This window comes from Nelumbo nucifera, chromosome 1 (assembly GCF_055504915.1).
Source record: "Nelumbo nucifera cultivar China Antique chromosome 1, China Antique-T2T, whole genome shotgun sequence".
NCBI lineage: Eukaryota > Viridiplantae > Streptophyta > Magnoliopsida > Proteales > Nelumbonaceae > Nelumbo > Nelumbo nucifera.
The window spans coordinates 133,485,305-133,505,210 of NC_142649.1; the positions used below are offsets into that span (position 1 = coordinate 133,485,305).

At 39.1% G+C, this 19,906-nt stretch overlaps 1 protein-coding gene across 2 annotated transcripts; it reads left to right on the forward strand.

Annotated features, from left to right (window-relative positions):
• The first annotated feature begins 586 nt into the window (after positions 1-586).
• On the forward strand, positions 587-4,899 carry LOC104608240 (E3 ubiquitin-protein ligase RMA1H1-like). 2 transcript variants are annotated; one of them, XM_010274174.3, is made up of 2 exons: positions 587-862; positions 3,959-4,899. In XM_010274174.3, the coding sequence occupies exon 2, from the start codon at positions 3,985-3,987 to the stop codon at positions 4,771-4,773; it is 789 nt and encodes a 262-aa protein (XP_010272476.1). In that variant the 5' UTR covers positions 587-862; positions 3,959-3,984; the 3' UTR covers positions 4,774-4,899. The 2 variants fall into 2 exon arrangements, with proteins under 2 accessions (XP_010272476.1, XP_088750456.1); XM_088894330.1 differs by lacking the exon at positions 587-862 and adding an exon at positions 872-3,838.
• The last annotated feature ends 15,007 nt before the right edge of the window (positions 4,900-19,906 follow it).

The following is a 19,906-nucleotide window of genomic DNA, read 5'->3' on the forward strand; positions in this document are numbered from 1 at the left end:
ATAGTTTATTATTAATATAATTTTAAATAAAAAATATTTTTCTTTTGTTCTTGGTCGCATGATTCATTATTTTATTAATAATTTATTAATAATTAATTATTAAATAAAATAATTATTTTTGTTTTATTGTTGGTCATATATGAATAGTGGAAATTTTATGTGGGACTCACATGTAATTTTTCAAATAAATTTTTTTTAGTTGAATAGTGACACATCAATGAACCATATTATTTTATTATTTATTTAACGGAATTGTAGATGGAATCTTTAATATCGTCTGCTTTTTTATTAAAATTGACCTTTTTATCATAAATTGAAGGTGAAAATAGAATTTTTGAAAATTTAGGGTTCAAAAGTGACTTTTTCACCTAATTTCAAGATCATCGAGGCCGAAATGCCAAATGCGAAAGTAAGTTATAAGCGCATGTTAGCGAAGGGCACATGTTGAAATAGTTTAGAAAAAGAGAGGAAACAGAAAGCACACGCGAGCATCACGCAATACCACGTGCCACGTCAGCGTATTGGTGGGAGCACCGGTGGGAGGGAGTTGTTTATCCGGTTCCTCTATAAAATCCCGTTGGAGAAGAAGCTTCATCTCTCGACTCTCGACAAGACATTTCTCCGCAGACGCTGCTTTAATTTCTCTCTCTCTCTCTCTCTCTACTTCTGTTTGGATTTTCTCTAATCTTCTCTCTGTCATTTCCCTTCTTCACCTCGGTTTCTATTCTTCGATTTCTTCCCTTTCTCGTTCCCTCAAAACGACGCGATTAGATTCGGAATTGAAGAAGCTTCGTTGCGAACAGCTTGGAATTGCAGAAGAAGAATCAGCCGTCGTAGTCTCTGTAAGCCTCCCGGAATATAGGTATGCAACTCGAAATCCTTTTTCTGATTCCTTCATTATGTTTCATTAATTTGTATGTGAACCTGCGATAAGTTTCATGTTTTACGTCTGTGAAAGAAGGAATTTTGTCTCGTAGCCGACAAAGTTTAGATCTTGCACCCTTTCTGGTTTTTTGATAAATTATGTGGAACTCTCTATGTCTCTCCTTTCGCCCTCCCCTGAGCTGATTATTGAGGTTAGCAGTGTCGATCGGATGGTTTTAATTGTGTTAGGAAGAAATTGCATAATGCAATGGCTTCCTTTGTGGAAGTGACAGTAAATAGGCCTTAAATCGCTAGGTTTAAACGATTATTGAAGAATCTATTGCCTCTGGTTTCATGTGATGCATTATTTAATCCTCGAGTAGATTTTCACAGAGAAATTTGTTGAAAGAAATGTATTTGGAGAAGGATCTCTGTTTATCTCTTTATCAGATCTTCGGTTAGGCGTTTGTTCATCCAAATTTAAACTTTAAACATATGTGGCTCGTCCGAGTCATCCATTGGAACTCATTACGCTTGGATTTTATTACTTACCCGACCAATATGCCCAAGGCCCTAAGACGACTGATCCGATTTGTAGAACGCCGAAAATCAGGCTGTTTAACCTTTAGGACCGTAATAGATATCCAGACGCAAGAGCGGATTTTAAGCCATCTTATAGGACCTAGTCGTAAAACCCTAGAGCCCTTATTTTCGAACGAATCATTTGGCGGAAACCTCGTTTTTCTCCTTCCCGATTTTCGATTTTTCCCTTTCCGATCTCTAAAACCACTATTTTTTTCCTTTCATCTCGTTACATTGGTTTGCTGTTTGTATCCCAAAGAGATCAGACTCTGGAGATCATGTATCTCTAGTAGCGTGATGAGAAGAACCGCATTAGGCAATAACAGAGCTTTGTCCAGATGTCTTCCACACCCTCTCTCTCTCTCTCTCTCTGTTTTATTAGTATTTTCGGGTCTCGATGCAAAAGGAAAGGAAGTTGCTCTAAAATGTCTGTTCTCTTGGTTCGCATTCAATCTCTGATGTTCCTATTCTGAATAGGAATAGAGATTTCGGCACCGTGATTCGGACGACCTAGAAGAGTCATGAACAGGACGATTTTTCTCACGAGTTTATAAATGAAATCCTCCCTTTTTCTCCTAAAATTATCTGTTGATCATCAGTAAACGATGCGATGGCTTCCACCGGCGACATCCTTTGGTTACTGGCTTTGCGTGGGCATTCTCCCACCACTCCTTTCCCCTTCAGCAAAGCAAGAAAAACTTATTTTACGCCAAGATGCTTATTTTTATTTCTTGATTCCTTTTTAATTCTTTCCTCCAGTACTATTTTTATACTATTTATAGGTTCTTGAAAATTATACTTCGTTTTTCCGAAAACATAAAAGATTAATAGCTTTAATTTTTCTCTAAATCTTTTTCCCCTGTGTAGAAAACTTCTCCCCCTCTGATAGTTCATCTGGGTAGACCGGTAGACAGTGTAAGAGGAAGGTAAAGGAATCCTAATGCTATGTTTGGTTTAAAGGTAAAGGAATCCTTTGATTTCCTCGTCCTATTCAAAGTATAAACAAATCTGGACCAGTGAAAAACAAACGATAACATGCGATATGCCCCACACATGTTGAGTTTGAACGTCTAGATGGATGTGTATTTAAATAATTCGGACCACAGAAGATCTTCTATTTTCCTGACAATTAAAACAGTATTATATTATAGCATTTTATATATAATATAATACTACATAATTTACATATTTTATGTATAAGGTTCTACAGAAAAGATTTTTATATAATACACACTTTTGATAAAATAATTTTAATTTTCCTGTTACTGATATTTTTATATTATTCTAGTAATATTCAAATGGTTCTCTCAAGTGTTTCTCGTACATCTTTTGTAGATAATGATTCCTGTATTTTTGACAATTCTTACTAGTTTTGTTGGCTTTCTTATTTCTAGGACACCGATTTTAGACCTCAAGTGTAGCTTAATTCTAAGATTCTAATCTTGTGAAATAGATAGTACCTTTTAATTCAAGATTACTCCTTTTACTTTTGGTAAGAAATTCAAGATTACCCTTTGTTTTCCACATAATATCCCATTTATTCTCCTAACAAACTGGAGATTTCCAAGTGCTTATTATCTCATGGATCTCTGGCCCTTGCGCAACTTCAACTTGTGATTTTTTTTTTTTTTTTTTTTTTGTTTTAAAAGTATGTGATCTCTTTGTTGAATCATTCTATTGAGAGCTGAAAGCGTTGCAAAATTGTTTTTGTAGAGGAATATTTGCTTTTTAGCTCTTTTTGGGGCGAGATTTCTTGCCTTCTTGGCATCCTTATCTGGTTTCATGATTTTGGTCGGTTCCGTGTTCTAAGTAATCTTGCATGATTTCAAATCTTGTCTGATTTTGCCACAGTGGGACGTGGAATTGACCCGAGGAATAGGAATAGGATGTTGCCAATGGAATACCTATCTTTATCTTTCTCTAGTACAATTTGTATACCATTTCCAATACATGCATACAATAAGAAAATTATCACAATCCGATATATTTTATGAGGGATCTGTATACAGTAGACTGTATCTTTAGGGGTCAAAAAAAGTTCTCAGACCAAGCCGGAGGAAATGGACCATGCCCAAAGTACTGAACCGGGCAATTCTCGGGACTGGGGACGCCAATTAAGGCGCTACACACTACACAGTACGTATTGGGTAGGACTACCTTTACCTTACCAGCTGGGCCAGCTGGGCATTAGTCATCATGACGTTACTGTCACTGGTCTTTTATTGCCGATAACAAGCTGGGGGTTGCAAATTTCGTTATGGTGTCAGGGCTATTTTTTTTGTATTCGGTGCCATACTGCCATGCACCATAAATAACTTCCCCTTTACCATTTTTTTTCCTAAGCTGTCGTTTGGTTGAAAGGAAAAAAAAAAACAAGAAAAAGAAGAAAAAGGTAAAAAAATCTTTACAAACCTTGTATAAAATTTTCTACCTTTCCCCTACTTTCCCTACCTTGGGAATTAATTCTAATTTCTAACTGATGTTTCCCTTTTGTTGGCTGTGACTTCCTCAGGTCTAAGAAGACCACACAAAAGGCGTATGGCCATGGAGCAATACTTCTACGAGGGGGTGGCACAACATGAGGAGGACGGAGACGGATCCCCACTGCAGAAGTGGAAAACCGTCTCAAATACTGCTATGAATGCAGCGGACAATAATGTCACTGGGTGCTTCGACTGCAATATCTGCCTAGACTTCGCTCAAGATCCAGTGGTGACGCTTTGTGGTCATCTATACTGCTGGCCATGCATCTACAAGTGGATTCATTTCCAGAGTGCTTCCACGGGATCAGAAGAGCAGCAGCAGCAGCAGAAACCACAGTGCCCAGTATGCAAGGCTCACATCTCCCGCAGAGCCCTGGTTCCCCTCTACGGACGAGGACAAGACCCCACACAAACGGACACCCAAAGCAAGGCTCCCCATGACGGTCTCAAGATACCGCGTAGACCCCCTGCGTCCGCATGTGGGATTATTCACTCTAATCCTTATCAACAAGCTGCTGATCCATATCAACATCATCAACGATACTATCCACAGCATTACAGCAATTACAATTATTCAGCGGCATCATATCCGTCTCCCGTGATTAACCTTGGGGGCACTACGACGACGAGTGTCTTCTATCCGGTGGTTGGGATGTTCGGAGAGATGGTCTATGCAAGGGTGTTTGGAAACTCCCACACCAGCCTCTACTACCCTAATTCACAGTATCTTGTGGGGAGTGGTAGTCCCAGGATGAGACGGCATGAGATGCAAATGGACAAGTCGCTTAACAGAATTTCCATCTTCCTCTTCTGTTGCCTTGTCCTATGCCTTCTCTTATTCTGACTCGTCACTGCTCTTCTTTTCTTTCTTTTTCTTTTTCTTTTTTTTTTTTTTTATTTACCCTTCCTCTCCTTTGTATACTTGTAAAAATGCGGGATATAAGCTTATGAACAATACATAGATACATCAGATTAATTATATATATATATATAATATACGTATAAAAGTGTTAGAGTTTAGAGTAATTTTGGGTGACCATATATGTATGATATATGGCAAAGTCACAACTTTGTCTTTGTCATTCCTGGCGGACGTGAGACGTGACCCTTCTTTCTGTCAATTTATTCTTTGCCTTGCATATTCAAGGCTTAATTTTGATCGGTTGCCAACGTGAAATGGATGGATGGATTAGGAATTCCATGTTCGCTTCATCTCTTTCGTTCCCAACGTGATAAGGATGGGTGGATTAGGAATTCATATCATTATTGATATTTTGCACCTAGTTCACTTTTTGCTACAACATTATCGTAGCACCTGCGCCAGGGCTAAAACAGAAAATCAGCATGGTACATAAAATGGCCTCACCGAGAAAGTCACTTGTAATAATAGAACTTGAACATATGCTAACCTACCAGCGAGGAGGGAAAATGCCATAATTTTAGCTTATAACTTGTAATAATAGAACTTGAACATATGCTAGTAAAAATGATAAATTGTCTAAGCTCAGATCTGCTACTGATGTGTCCAGAAGTGTATCATTAACCACTTTGGAATATCGGTTTTAATATTTATATTTTTTTTTTATTCTTAAACAATTATAAACGTAGTAAAATGATGAGAATGGGTCGTATCCACTGGGAAGCGAGGGAAAAATTAAAACGTACTCAAATCCGGACAAAAGACATAAGGAAGTGCAGAAATATAAAAATTAATTAATTAAACTGAAAAAAAGATAGAATTCGAACATTGCAGAGATTAAAAAGTGCAAAAAAAATAAATAAATAAAGGAAACGAAATAAAAAATCTGTAATCCGATCAAAGGTATCATTCTCCAGATCTCTCATTCGACCCTCAAACTAGGCATTCTGTCTTACTTGGCCAAATTCCAGATTTATAGAAAAGAAAGCGAAGATCAAACATAATGAAAATAAATTGCAGAAAGGAAATAACGAAACTGGAATTGAAAGAACCAAAATTAAATCTAAGACTAATGGTTGGGATCTGAATCCAGAGGTGGCAGTAGTGGTGTTGGCGAATTGCAAGTAGGAACCCCTCCTCTTGCTTGGGCGTCTTCCTCTTCCTCTACCCTTGAACTTCTCAAGATCAGCCTTCCATCTTACTTGGGGGCAGAATCCAACCCTTTCTCATGAGCTCTTGGGTCATTTTTATAGAGAATGGTGGATACAATTGAGATTAGAAAGAAAGAAGGGGGCGGCAGCTGGATTTTAGCAAAGTTATGGATGCCTTAGGGTTTCTAATGGAGGGTTAGGATGGTTTTGGGTTGATCTTAAGGCTGAGAATAGAAGGGCTGAGATTTGGGCGCCTAGAAATGGATGGAGGAGATTGAGGCGCCTAGGGTTGAAAGGAGGAGATTAAAACAGGTGGGTGGCACCCTATAGTGGATGGATAAGATATAAGATGGAGCGGAGGGATGAGATCTAGTGGTTAGGGGCTGAATGGTGAGGATTAGCAGTTAGGTGGCGGCCTAGGGTTTAAAAGCTATAAAAAGAGTGCCCTAGAATGAGTGGTGGAGATTAGAAGAAGTGGAGGGTGGAGATTAAACACCTAGGGGCGGCTAAGGTTTGATAAGAGTGAAAAGAATGGATTAAAAGGTGCCCTAGGGTCTGCCAAACTTGGTTTAGTAGATAGGAGGCGCCTTCCTGTTGTCAGTTTTTCACAAAAACACCCCCTCTCTCAATTGGACTTCACACTAGCTTCCCAAAAGTTGCATTTCAATCTTGAAAACTTTCCAATTTTGCATATAATTTGCACAGAGACCCTCAGAGGTCACAACATTGAAATTAACTGAAAAAATGATACAATTTGACTACTCTAAGACTGAAAATATACTTGATTTGATACCCTTAAGGCATCAAAATGCAGAGTTATCAACTACCAACCAAACCAAACGCTCCCAATTTATCCCAATTGGCATTGCAGCTGCAAATTGGGAACATATTCCATTAATGACAAGGGAGATACTCTCAGTCTATGGCTGCACCATAGTGGCACATTGGTACAATATTAGGAGTGTTTTGTTGGTATTAGATCCCTATCCAAAGTGTTGCCTACAAAGCAATTACCCGAATAACTACACTTATCCACAGCTATGCCTATACGGTAAAGATGCAAAAGAAAAGATACTTGAGTTAATGCTCTGGTATGGTATTATATTGGATAAAGAGAAATCATTTATAAGCAGTGATATAATGCAAATCATTTATTTCAAAGGCTTAGTTTGGAAAGAAAATAAATATAAATATGTACAATACAAATACATATAAAATAATACAAAATATAAGGTTTTGCACTCTATATATTTGTATTTATACTCCTTCTAAATGGAGCCAAATGCTTAGTTTAAAAGGAGTGTAAATACAAATATGTATTGCACAAATATATATAAAATAATATAAAATACAAGGTTTTGCAGTCTATATATTTGTATTTATACACCTTCCAAACTGAGCTAAAGCTTCAGGCATTTTGACACCCTATGTAGGAGTCTGGTGTCTTGTCCTAATATATTTGTTGGGAACTTTGGTCGTAAGCATCAGTAAATTAGGTCCTTGTGTGTATCAGTCATTTTTATTCTGTAACGATTGCATCATGCTCTGTAGCCAAATAGTCCCCTTGACACAGCTTGAGCATTGATTCTTGATGCAAACTTTGCCCAAATTAGTGATGGTGATGGATTAATTAGATGGTCAAGATGCCCCCCCTCCTATATTGCTATTATATCTACCCATTTTTTACTTGATTAGTATATACAATGTTTTAAAAACCGATCCGGAAGCTGAACCATTTTTGCCTCTTTGTCATAGGTCGTTAGATTGAACGGTTCAGACTGTGTCACATCATCATATGTATGTGTACAAGTATATATATTTATATACATATATGTGTGTATAAATATATATATATATATATATATATATATATTTTAGCAATAATAATGTATAAATATGTTTTAGATATATTATATGTATTACTTTATATTTAATTTATATTTTTAATTCAGTTTTTAATTTTTTTATCTATAAAAAATATTAAAAATTGTCATTTAAAGTTAAAAAAGTTTTTTTTTTACAAAAATAACAGGACAAAACACCTATAACCCTTTGAGATGCATAAATCTCCAAAAATTGCTCAAACTAAAAAAAATCACCCTAACCAAAATCGAAATGTAAAATTATAGCCTCTAAATCCTGATTGGATGACAATTTCAACGGATCAGGTCAATGGCGGGTCGAAAATATTGAATATATAACAGTAATGGCTAAACTGGTTGTCGTTCTCTGGCCAAGATAATAGAATTGATGAGCCCTTCAGCCTATGGTGTAATGAGGTCGGCCTAGCACATGAAAGAAACAACCAAAAATGGGCGGTCAGTCACTAAAGCATCCATCGCATTTCTCTGTTCGTATTAATATGGCCTGTACACGTGATTTGGTGGCGTGTCTTTCTTTCTTTCTTTACACAAGATTCAAGAATCTTTTTAAGCCAAGTACTCCTCCGAAAGATTTCTTCTAACTGTGTTTGATGGAGAGAGGGTTAAGATAGCAAGTATACGTCAAAATTGAAACAGTTGCCATCTCAATTCATTAGGTTTGGAACTATTTTACTTCATTTTCAGCGTTTTATGTTAAGGTAGGCAGAGGTCTTCCAACTGACAAGTTTGGGAACTATTTTACTTCATTAGGTTTGGAACTATTACACGTTATGGGAGATTAATGCACATAATAAGGTTCACTGATCCTATCACGAATTAAAAGCTTATAAAGTTAGGTGAATTTGATTCAGTGTAGGACACCGAGTCACCATCTCAGCAACTAATGGGCCATTGGCAAGTGATTACCACATAAGCTTTGGAAAAGTTGACTCTCTTCTAAGTCAGCAACTGCCCTTGTTTATTAATTGTTGTTGTTGGAAGAATATTTAAAGGATGGGGTAAGATTTAATGGATCCATACGTATCCACCCATATCACCCACTTCACCCACTATCAAACAAGCAGCCCTACGAAATGGTGGGATAGATGCAGTGAATTAGGTAGGAGGTTTGGGCAATGTGAATAATTTAATGGAAAGAGTAAGGAAGGTGTGAGGGGGGTGATAAAGGGATTATAAATTAGGGGATGACCCACAGTTTTAAGTTCAAAGTAGTGTATAAATGCTAATGGGTAAATTTTTTAAACTACTCTTATGGTTTAGATAATTCATTAAGTATATCCCTTTTGTTTAATTATTGTCTAATGCTATTTTTACTGTTTTTGATAATTGATTAATTCTATCTTTACTATTAGCATCCGTTAATATTCCATTAATACCCGTACACACATGATATCACATGGCATATATATATATATTATTTTACACTTCATTCTTCTCCCTCTCCCTTCTTCTTCTTTTTCTTCTCCTCCTTCACCCTCTTCTTCCTTTCAGCAGTGGCAAACCGGGCTGGTTCGGTAGTCAATTAACTAAACCAACCTGAGTCGTACCCCTACCAATGGGAGACATGAGGTTTAACCTGCTCAACAGGTAACCAGTTCTCCTCTACCACCTTTCTTATGTTGGTTGCATTTTTTAACAGTGTTACTCAAAACCACCCTAGAATCATAGATGGTTAGAGTACTGATGAACTGGTGACTCAATGATGAGGTTTGCGGGTTCCGATCATTTTAAGGCTGAATGATCTAACCGGCTGGTTAATGATCCAGTGAGAAGTAAGAGAGGAAAAAGGGTTATTGAGTTGTATAACCATCAAACTACTGTGCTAAAGAGGACTGCCCTTTCTAGTTAGAACTCACACTCGACAAGTGATGAAAGGGATCTACAGTTGGTGAAGACAAGACACATGCTCAGGTCCCACGGTCTAAATGCGAGACACATCCTCTTCTATGGTTATAATCTCCTGTCATCAACAACCTTGTGTTGTTTTCTTACTTGCATAATTCATTTGTTAGCTTTGTTTTATTTATGCATATATACCTAATGGTCCCTGTTTTGGTAGCTGTATCAATCAATAATTAAGATGGGTGTTGTACGTGATACCAAGTAGAGGCCTTATCAATTGCATCTTTGGATGTATATATTGTTATTTTGAAATAGACAAAGAAGTTGTTATCTAAGGAGGAGGTGGGTCTCTCAACTATTTAGTGCCCCAGACAATTTTAGCACTTTTAGAACAAGGTCCAGATTTGACTGGTTGAACAATATTCATCATAGCTAGTTTCGTATTGGATGCATGCATTTTGATGATGGATGATCTGTTATGAATTGAAGGGGTTAGAAGAGCTTGGGGCAGAAATAGAATGGAAGTGTGGACAAGCACAAATTCATTCATATATATCTTGTGCTGAAATTTATTTAATTATAATGGAGGCGATGAAGATCAAACACTAGATCATCTGGTTGAACAGACTTGGGTACCATCATGTCAATGAACCGTTTAACCTAAAAGCTTAAACCGTTAGGTAAAGTAAGTGAACAGGTATTATATTTACTCTAACACGAAACAAGATTCATGTGGTAGACCCTATATGCATGATTGGGACAAGGCTAAGATGATGATGATTGGATGTTGAAGGATCCTTTTATATATATTAGATTTGTGAATATTGATTCGACTCGGTGAGAGCCTGTTTGAGTTATATGTCAGAGGACCATGTCCACACAAATTCTATGGTCATGAAAATGAAGCCTATGCTTTCAACAAAAGTCATAGAGTAATGAACAATAGCAGAGTCATAAAGATGTATGATCTTTTAGTTGCATTTTTTATTCGGGAACAGACTTCAATTAATTATTTCACATAGAAATAAACACAGAGAAATGTCTTTCCTAATGAATTGTTAATAAGAAAGAAATGATCCTAATAAAGAAGAGTGCCAGTGCCACTAAGGGTGTCAATGGACCAGTTTTGAATTGGATCCTGTCCAGTCCAAAATCAATTTGAATGGATTGGACAGACCAACAAGTTACTGGATTGCACTAATCTGATCTAAAATATTTATTAGACTGGACTGGACATAGTCCATCCATAATAAATTTATATTGGATCGGGTTGGATTAAGCCAATGTTTGGTCCATTGATATAAGATAAGAATGTAGGTGTCAATGGACCGGATTAGGGTTGAGACCAATCTAAATTATTGTCAAAACAAATTTGAACAGATTCGACGGTTCAAACATTAAATTGGACCGATCCACAATGATCCAAAATATTCATTGAATTGGATTGAACCTGGTCCATTTATAATGCATGGACTCACATTGGACTGGATCGGATTGGACCAAATCCAGTCCAATTGACGCCCCTAAGTGCCACGAGCCATAATATGTCTATTAAGTGCAAATGAAGATAAATTAAACATGGATTACCAATCTAAGCATCATGTTTAGCAGAAATACCCACAGGTTAGCACAAATGCCACAGATGGAAAGAGATAAAACAAGGAGACATTAGGCTAGTCTATTGGTTCAAACATCATTATCATGGTTATCCTCATCTCACATGATACTTTGCAATACATCCAACTATATCCAGACAGAGAGAGAAAGAGATTGCTAATATTGAAAATGAGGGTCACCCCCTATATGTAAAATGTGCATAGAAGCAAATTAAACCACGGATTCTCTCTCTCTTGAATGCACGATGCATTTGGATTCTGTCCTCCCGCTCTCTCAATGGATATCTGTTTGCATTCATGCACCTCTTGTTGATTATGTTTTGAATTTATGGAATTGACAGGATTCATGGTTAATTAATTTGTTATATTAAATTATATTTTGTCTATTACTTCTAAGTTACTTTTAATGATTTCTTTGTTCTTTCTTTCTTTTTCTTTTTGTGGGACCAATATATCTTGTGGTTAATTTGATTAACTTCAATTCAAGTTAAACCCTTTGATTGTTGTGATATTTCTTTCTTTTTTTCTTTTTTTTTTTATGTGGTGAAACTCTCACAAAAGTTTGTTGGCCTTGAATCAATGACTTTTAGCTCTCATGGAGGACCCAACATGTCCTTTTCTTTGAATTGTGTAATTCTGTCTAAACACGCATCTAACAGTCAAAAGATACCCCTTTTTTTAATATAAATTAATAGGAGAGCTAGTGCAGATCCATGGATGCAAACACAGATTAAAAAAATTAAAAAAATCCAATATAAGAGGATGGATTTCTGGAGTGAGAGAATGTGAGAAGAGAAATAGGAGAGAGAATTTTAGGGAAGGACGCTGCTTTGGTCCCTAAGATATATACCTAGTATATTGTTGCAGAAAAAACCAAGAGAATTGATTCGAATGACACCTAAAATAAAAGTAAAAATAGAAATAAAGAGAAAAACACACGGATTTACGTGATTTGGCTTATAGCCTATGTCTACGGATGAAGGAGGAACAAAAATTCACTATGAAACTGTCAATGGAGAAGAAATATAGAGTTGTATCCTCACAGAATAACCTTAAGCCCCAAATATACCCAATGTCTCACTCATTCCTCACAAGACAAAGACTATTTATAAGAAAGAAAACCCTCGAAATACATAACTTTTCATATTCGGTTCAAACCTATAAGATGAATATGGATTGGGTCATACTGCACACCCCCAATGGTGACTTGTGGTGGGCTATGGGTACGCATCCACCACAAACTACTATGAAATTTTGTCTTCGAGTTTTTCTCAAATTAATTCGAAACAGATTCATGATGCAGATTGACACAAAAAATTCAAGGCACAAACATAACAAATAGATATGGTAATATAGGATAGTACACTCATATGCGCATAGATACACCAATACAAAAGCATTATCCAAAATTTAAAAGTTTGGAATTATGAGCCTCAATCCACTAATGATTATAAGATACAAAAAAAAAGAAAAAGTATCTATCGATATGCTCTAATACCCAACTTCGGTATAAAATATATTGATATTTTAATTCTTATTTGAAGTTAAAGATGATAAAAGAATTTTAGGAAATTCAAAAGTTAGAAGAAAGGAGGTTTATAGTATTCGGTTGTGTCGAAGGTTCAAAATATTATATCAGCTTTTGGGGTTATGGATAAGGGTGGATTCGAGCTGAGCCAAGCCAAATAGTACTAGGATCGAGCTCGGCTCGAAATTGTTCTACAAGGCTTGAGTTCGAGCTCGATTTTGAGAAAAATACTTTATAAAAATAAATATTATATATAAATTTTTTTTATTTTATATTTAAAAAATTAAGAACTATAATATTTTTATTATATATATTATTTTAAATAATTTTATTATATATATGTATATATTCGAGTCGACTCACAAATCTCACGAGTTGAGCTCTAGTAGACTCGAGCTTCTACCGAGCTGAGCCGAGCTTAAACTGCTCGTAAAAAGCTCGGCTCATTGCCACCCCTAATTATGAATAAAGGGTGGAACGACTAAACTTGGGCTGTGTTTGGGAGGGTTTTCTCAATGGTTTTTTTGGGTGCTTTTTGCGTTTAGAAGGCAAAAGCCTGGTTGAAACCGTTTGGCATGTCGGGTTTAGTGGATAAATTTTCAGCCATTTTATGGGATAAGCAAAGCCATTCTTTAGGGGCTTGTGGATACTGCTTTTCAATGTCTACAATAATAAACCCACCTGCACATTTTTAAACTTTAAGATTCCTTTTCTTAAATGCCATCAATGCCCTCAAACTTTTATTTTAAATGATTATTAACCCTTAAAAATTTAAAATGTTTAAATTAAGCTTCCAATTATTTGTTTCTACTAAAATTACTAGAATGTCCCCAATGCTTATAAAATTCAGATTTGTCCACTTCTCTTTGTGCTTATCCATTTACAATAAAAATTAGGGTAAATTAGAGATAAGTGCCCTGTACTTTGGGGTAATGACAAATAGGTACCCTCAACTTTTAATTGCAACACTTGAGTATCCTTAACTCTCAAAAAGAGACACTTAGGTCCATCTATTAATATTCTGTCAGTTAAACATTACATAATACCAAAAGTACCCTTCTCATGTATTTATGAGATCATTCTAAGGTAACTGAACATCTCCCCATGAGGACATTCTCACATGGACAGCAAATAACATATTCAAATTTCCTGATGATGACATTCTCTAGTGATGATTTTATTCCGTAGAATGATATCAAAAGTAAATGAGAATGGTATTTTTGACATTATGTAATATTTAATTGATGGAATACTAACAGATGGACCCAAATGTCTATTTTGAAAGCTCAAAATACTCAGGTGTTGCAGTTGAAAGTTCAGGGCATCCATCTATCACTACCCCCAAAGTTTAGGGTATCTATAATTTACCCTAAAAATTATTCACAAGCAGAATCACTACTTATGGATAATTTTTAAGCTACTGGTAAGCACTCTCAATCACTGCTTTGCTCCATTCCACCCGTATCAACACAGTGGGCCAATTTTTATGTATGCACTCCCACCTAATTCCTTGTTTGAGGTCTTTAATTGTTATATAGAGTGATCTCCTTAATTAACTTTAATTGATTCCCTATTTAAGACAAATTTGAATTCAAATCACACCCTTAATTAATGCTAACTTTCCCATCTAAGGAAATTTTAAATTCAATTCACCTTTAATATGCTTACTCTAATATATGTAAGGTAAATTCAAATTCCATTCAAATTTAAGGATAAATTTCTTAATTGACTAAGTATATCTTTACAATTTGAAAATTGACTCTGTTTCTAACAATTGTGTAAATAAGGGTTACTATTAGGTATTGTTAGGGTCCGCTTAATATTTTGTCAAAACCTGCATACATGTGACATCATGTGATGGTTAAGACTTTTTAAAACCCTGTTTTACCCTCGTTCCCTCCTCTCGACCCGACACCCCTTTATCCTCCGACCTCTCTCTCTTCCCTCTATCTTCCTCTGACCGTCTTCCTCTCTGTCAACAGCGGCACCTTGCCCAGGTTTAGGACAGTGGCAACAATCAGCCCAAATCTTCCCCGAACCATGTTACACTGATGTCATCGTCTCTCTGCAACATCACCGACTTCTGTATCAGCGTTTTTCTCTGAGTTCATTCACAGACTTAGAGGCCTCATCCCCTGCTGTGATCAAAGTTTATGGAGATGAAACAGATCGGCAAGGGAGAGAGTACGAAGGGGAAGACGATGGGGAGAGAGAGAAGGGCGAAGGTGGCGGGGTCTGCTGTTAGCGGCGGTGATGAAAGAAGGGGATCCTCTGTGTTGCTTATTCGCCTTACTTCCATTCTCTTGCGTTACTGGAATCACTTTCCACCTCAGTGGTTTGGGAAGAATCAAGAACCTGGAAGTGAGGGCCCTTTGTCGTTTAGAGGCTTGTTTTATTAAACTGGGTCTAGATCAACTGGACTCCAGATCTGTACAGGCGGTTCATTCAAGCAGTGGAGCAGCTAGGTAGCAGTCCCCTCAAGAATTTTGCTAGCCACGTACTCATCTTTCTTAGTTGTTGAGACTGTTTTCTTCGTTAGGTCACTTGGGTTTTTTGAGAATTTCATCAACTTTTCTGGTGTTAAAAAATATGTTGAATCTTGAAACATAGTTGCAGAAGAATGGAGGCCAAACGTGGGGAGCTCCAGCTTGGCTTTTTAGTTTATACAAGTTCATGAGAAGCGATTCCAAAATCTGAAATCTCGACTTATATTAAACGGAATGTATATGTAGAAATATCGATCACATCGGAAACATTGAGACGACAAATGTACGGTGGCGCCGGAGGTGCGAGTATGAGAGATATGAACCCTCCTTAGGTGTCCAAGATTCAAAGTCTGTGTGGTGTGTGGTGTGTGTTTCGATAACCAACAAAGTTAGGATTTGAGCCAGATAGCGGTATGATTTGCTGCGAAACAGGTGACAGTTCCAAAAGTCAAAACATATGAAGGGGAAGAAGATGAGAAGTGATGAAGGGTGATTTGGCGTGACTTAGTGAGAAGGGGACACGTTGACATGACCTGTGTAAGGGATTGCAGCTCAGCTTAGCAAGACTAATTCACAACGTTTCAGCTCGTGTGTTCGGTCACTTTGGCACAGAGTCACCTCGGCATAGAGTCACCTCGGCACAGGGTCATCTCGGCATTGAATTCAGTTCAGAACTAAAGAATCGAAGTGTCAGTTCGGGGTTATCAACCCGAACTGCCACATAACGACTCTAGAAGTTTCTCCAGTAGACTCCGAACCTCATGGGATCACGTCGCATAACGGCGGGCCTAATCTTCTCCCCGCCCGGATCGGGTGAAATTGATAAACCTTATTAATTGATACGTTACTCCCCAATTAAAGCGGAAATGGATCCCCTCAGGATGAAGATCCCGGAACCGATCCGTGAAACCCGCGAGAGCTCAACTATATAAAGGCACCAACCGCAATGAAACAGGGCACACGCGTGATTTTTCTACTCTCTAGTTCTCTAGCTCTCAAACTCTCAAAGCTTTCAGCTCGCACTACAGTATACTAACTTAAGCATCGAAGCGACTTCGCCGGGTTAGCCACCCCGGGTTCTTTGATCTGCTGTCTTGCAGATTCACCTAGCTCGCTGCTCGACTAGAAGCTAGGTCATCCTCCATCAGGGAGTAGACAGATCGCGCTACATCAATTGGTGTCGTCTGTAGGAACGACCGAAAAGTCATCTCCTTTTTTACAGTCATCAACCTTACTCTTACGTCAATGGCATCTTCCAGTCACGCCAGACAAAGTAGCGAGATGAACGTCTCTGGGGGACAACCCCAACTCCCTTCAGTGTGCATCGGCCAGTTCACCATCCAACTTATTGCAACTGGAGTTCCAACGCTAACCGTTCCACCGAGCACCACACAAGTGAACGCCCCACTTCCCCCAGTGGTATGCACAACCTTTTCTGAGCCTTCTGTGGTTCTCCCAGAGCTAGGCCGTCCCAGTTCAATGACCTGGTGCAGTGCATCCGAGCTATCCAGATCCAGATGCAGCAGGTTTAGCAATTCCAATAGTTTCCTCCACTGCCGCAGAACCAACAGCCTATTCCATCTCGGCACCTAGGAGCCCAGCAGAATCAGAACCGACCTTGCGTCAACCAAGATGTCATCCGATCTCCCCACTGAGGTGAAGAGACACCCCAAGTTCCGATTCCCCCCAGGAGTCAGGTCTCACCCCATGGGAGAAGAGACGTCAGATTATTCCACTTGCCTCACAAGGGAACCTCGGAAACAGATCTGGGGTTACTCAACCTAACAGGGCCAATCTTTCTTGGCATTCACAGCAAGAAAACAACGGTTCACTTGCAGGTAACCAGTTCGGGGTTCTGGGTGCGAACTCAAGACAGGGCCTCTCCATCCATGATAGCCAGCCCCAGAATCCCACAAGGAACCAGGAGCTACCTCGCAGCAAAACGGTACCGGAGCATACCGAAATTAGCAGCACCAATGTCGAGCCGGTAAAGAGGCAACAACGAAGGCGTCGCAAGGTACGCCGTACTTCCGCTTAGAACGGCCAGTCAGCAAGACCGAGCCAACAAGAAGGGCAAGCTAAAGGAAAGGAAGAAGTGAGCTCGGTAGCTACAAAGGCCGCTCCTCCCCTACTTTCCAGGTCGTCTCCCTTGTCTCCCGAGCTCTTAGCGACCCCGATGGCCAAATATTTCAAGATGCCTCCCTTGGACAAGTATGACAAGTCTTTTGATCCTAATGATCATGTGGACTCCTTCCAATCCCAAATGCACCTAGCTAGGGCTGATGAGTCTTGTATGTACGTGGCCTTCTCCGCCACTTTTAAGGGGGTAGTTCGGACCTAGTACCGGAACCTCACGCCGGGATCGATCAAGAGTTGGGCATAGTTTGCAGATTTGTTTACCTCGCACTTCATCACCAGCAAGAAGTGCCCGAGGTCGCAGGAAAGCCTCCTCAATGTGGTTCAGAGAGAAGGAGAGTCGATTGGAAGCTACATCAAGCGCTTCAACAACACCTGCCTGCAGATCCCAGACTTAGACCTGGCGGTAAGACTCACGACAACTAAGAAAGGAATAACTCACAGGGAGTTTAAATGGCATGTGGTGGCCAATAAGCCAAAAGACATCGCTGAATTCCTCAAGCAAGCTGACCAGTTCATCGAAACCGAATAGGAAATAAACCAGAAGACTGACAACCCGACAGGAAAAAGAAAAAGAGACAATGAAGACACAAGTAATGGCAAGCACAAAAGAAGAAAGAGCAAGTCCCCGAGCAGGGGAAGAAATAAATCTAGAAATCGATCTCCTTCGTGAGCTCGCCAGTCAGGTCGGCGCTCTAGGACCCCACCTATTGAAAGGACGAACTACACACCTCTCAACGCTAAACGAGGAGAAATCCTAATGGCCATCAAGGACTCCTCCTTCGTCAAGTGGCCTCCCAGGTTGAGGGGAGATTCTGCAACAAGGAACCAGAACGTCTACTGTCATTTCCACAGAGACCATGGGCACAACACGGAGAACTACAGGAACCTCCACGACGAGATCGAGAAGCAAATCCACCACGGATACTTGAAAAACATTATACAGCGAGAAGAGAGAAGCCAAGCAGATCGACAAGCAGACCGGTAGGGAGACCAGAGAAGGAATTCTCCTGAGACCAGCAACAAGCAGAACGAGCAGCCGCCACGGCAGTTGCCCAAAGAGAGACTGATCCACGGAGTAATCAATATGATTACTGGCCGGTCCATCATCGCAGGGTGTACATCGACAACCGGACAGACCTCAGTCCGCGAGCTACAAAATGAAGAGGAGAAGCCACCAAAGCGATCTCGACTTGAAGAAACCAATCTACTTCATGGAGGATGATGCACACAGGATTCAATATCTTCACGACGACGCTCTGGTGATAAAACTGAGGCTCAACGACTTCGAAGTCAAGTGCATCCTAGTGGACTCGGGTAGCTCGGCAGACATACTGTTCAAGGACACTTTCGACAAGCTACAGCTCTAGAAAAGTGACTTAAAGACGGCAGACACTCCCCAGGTAGGCTTCAGCGGCGAGGAGGTCAGACCTCTCAGGCGAGTCTCAGTACCCGTGGAGGCCGGCACGTGGCCAAATATTGCGAGGTTCGTGTTAGACAGTGTATGCCCTTAGCTCCAATCAGAATGATGTACCTTATGACATTTAATGTAAATGAATAAAGTACATATTTGATTCATGTTATTATGGTGTGTTTCTGTATAATACCCTTAAATTGGACACATATGAGACTCGTGTTAGTTTAGAATCTTCACAGCTGTTGGATAGATCTGGGGAGATTTATCCTGCCAAGGCTGACACTAATGTGCCACCAAGTTGGTTGGGGTGACTTGTCTCAGCTGCTAGGGTGAGACCTGAGGTACATGTAGTGTGGGTTTTCTTGAAACCCTAAACCGGACCAGAATTTCAATATTACTCTGGACCTTGGAGATAGATGGGCAAAATTGGAATGTTACACCTGACCCCTAGACTCGATTGTGATACTACACTAGGTGTCGGATTGGGCTATCTTTGATATGCCAATCAGTGAGATCCTTAGAGGGGGTCAAAACCTAGGTATGTTGGAACAATCCGAGAATTTATTTGAGTGGGTGATCATAGTGACAGGATCAGCCCCTTTGTTGGACAAAGTGAATGATCGGGGATGCACTCTCTCTGATGAAAACCAAAGCTGTCGGTAGCCGATTTCAATCATTGAAATTTGTTTTGCAAAATATATTTATATAGTGAAATACATATATATATTATGGTTTCAAAATGTTTGCAAAAGGTTTTAATTCCTGGGATCCATGTGAGTAGAGAGTGTAGCACTGTTCCTTGTAGTCGAGGGAGAGGTCCTCTCTTGTTGGGCAGTGTTTGATCATTATGGGCTGAGAGGTTAAATGCAAGACCATTGAGGGTAATACCTGATGGGCTAATCTTGCATCTGCCCACAGTCATTGGGTTTTTATAAGGTGGCTTGACCCAGGAACCATTTAGTGTAAACGTTGGGCCCATTAAGAGCCCATAGTGATGGG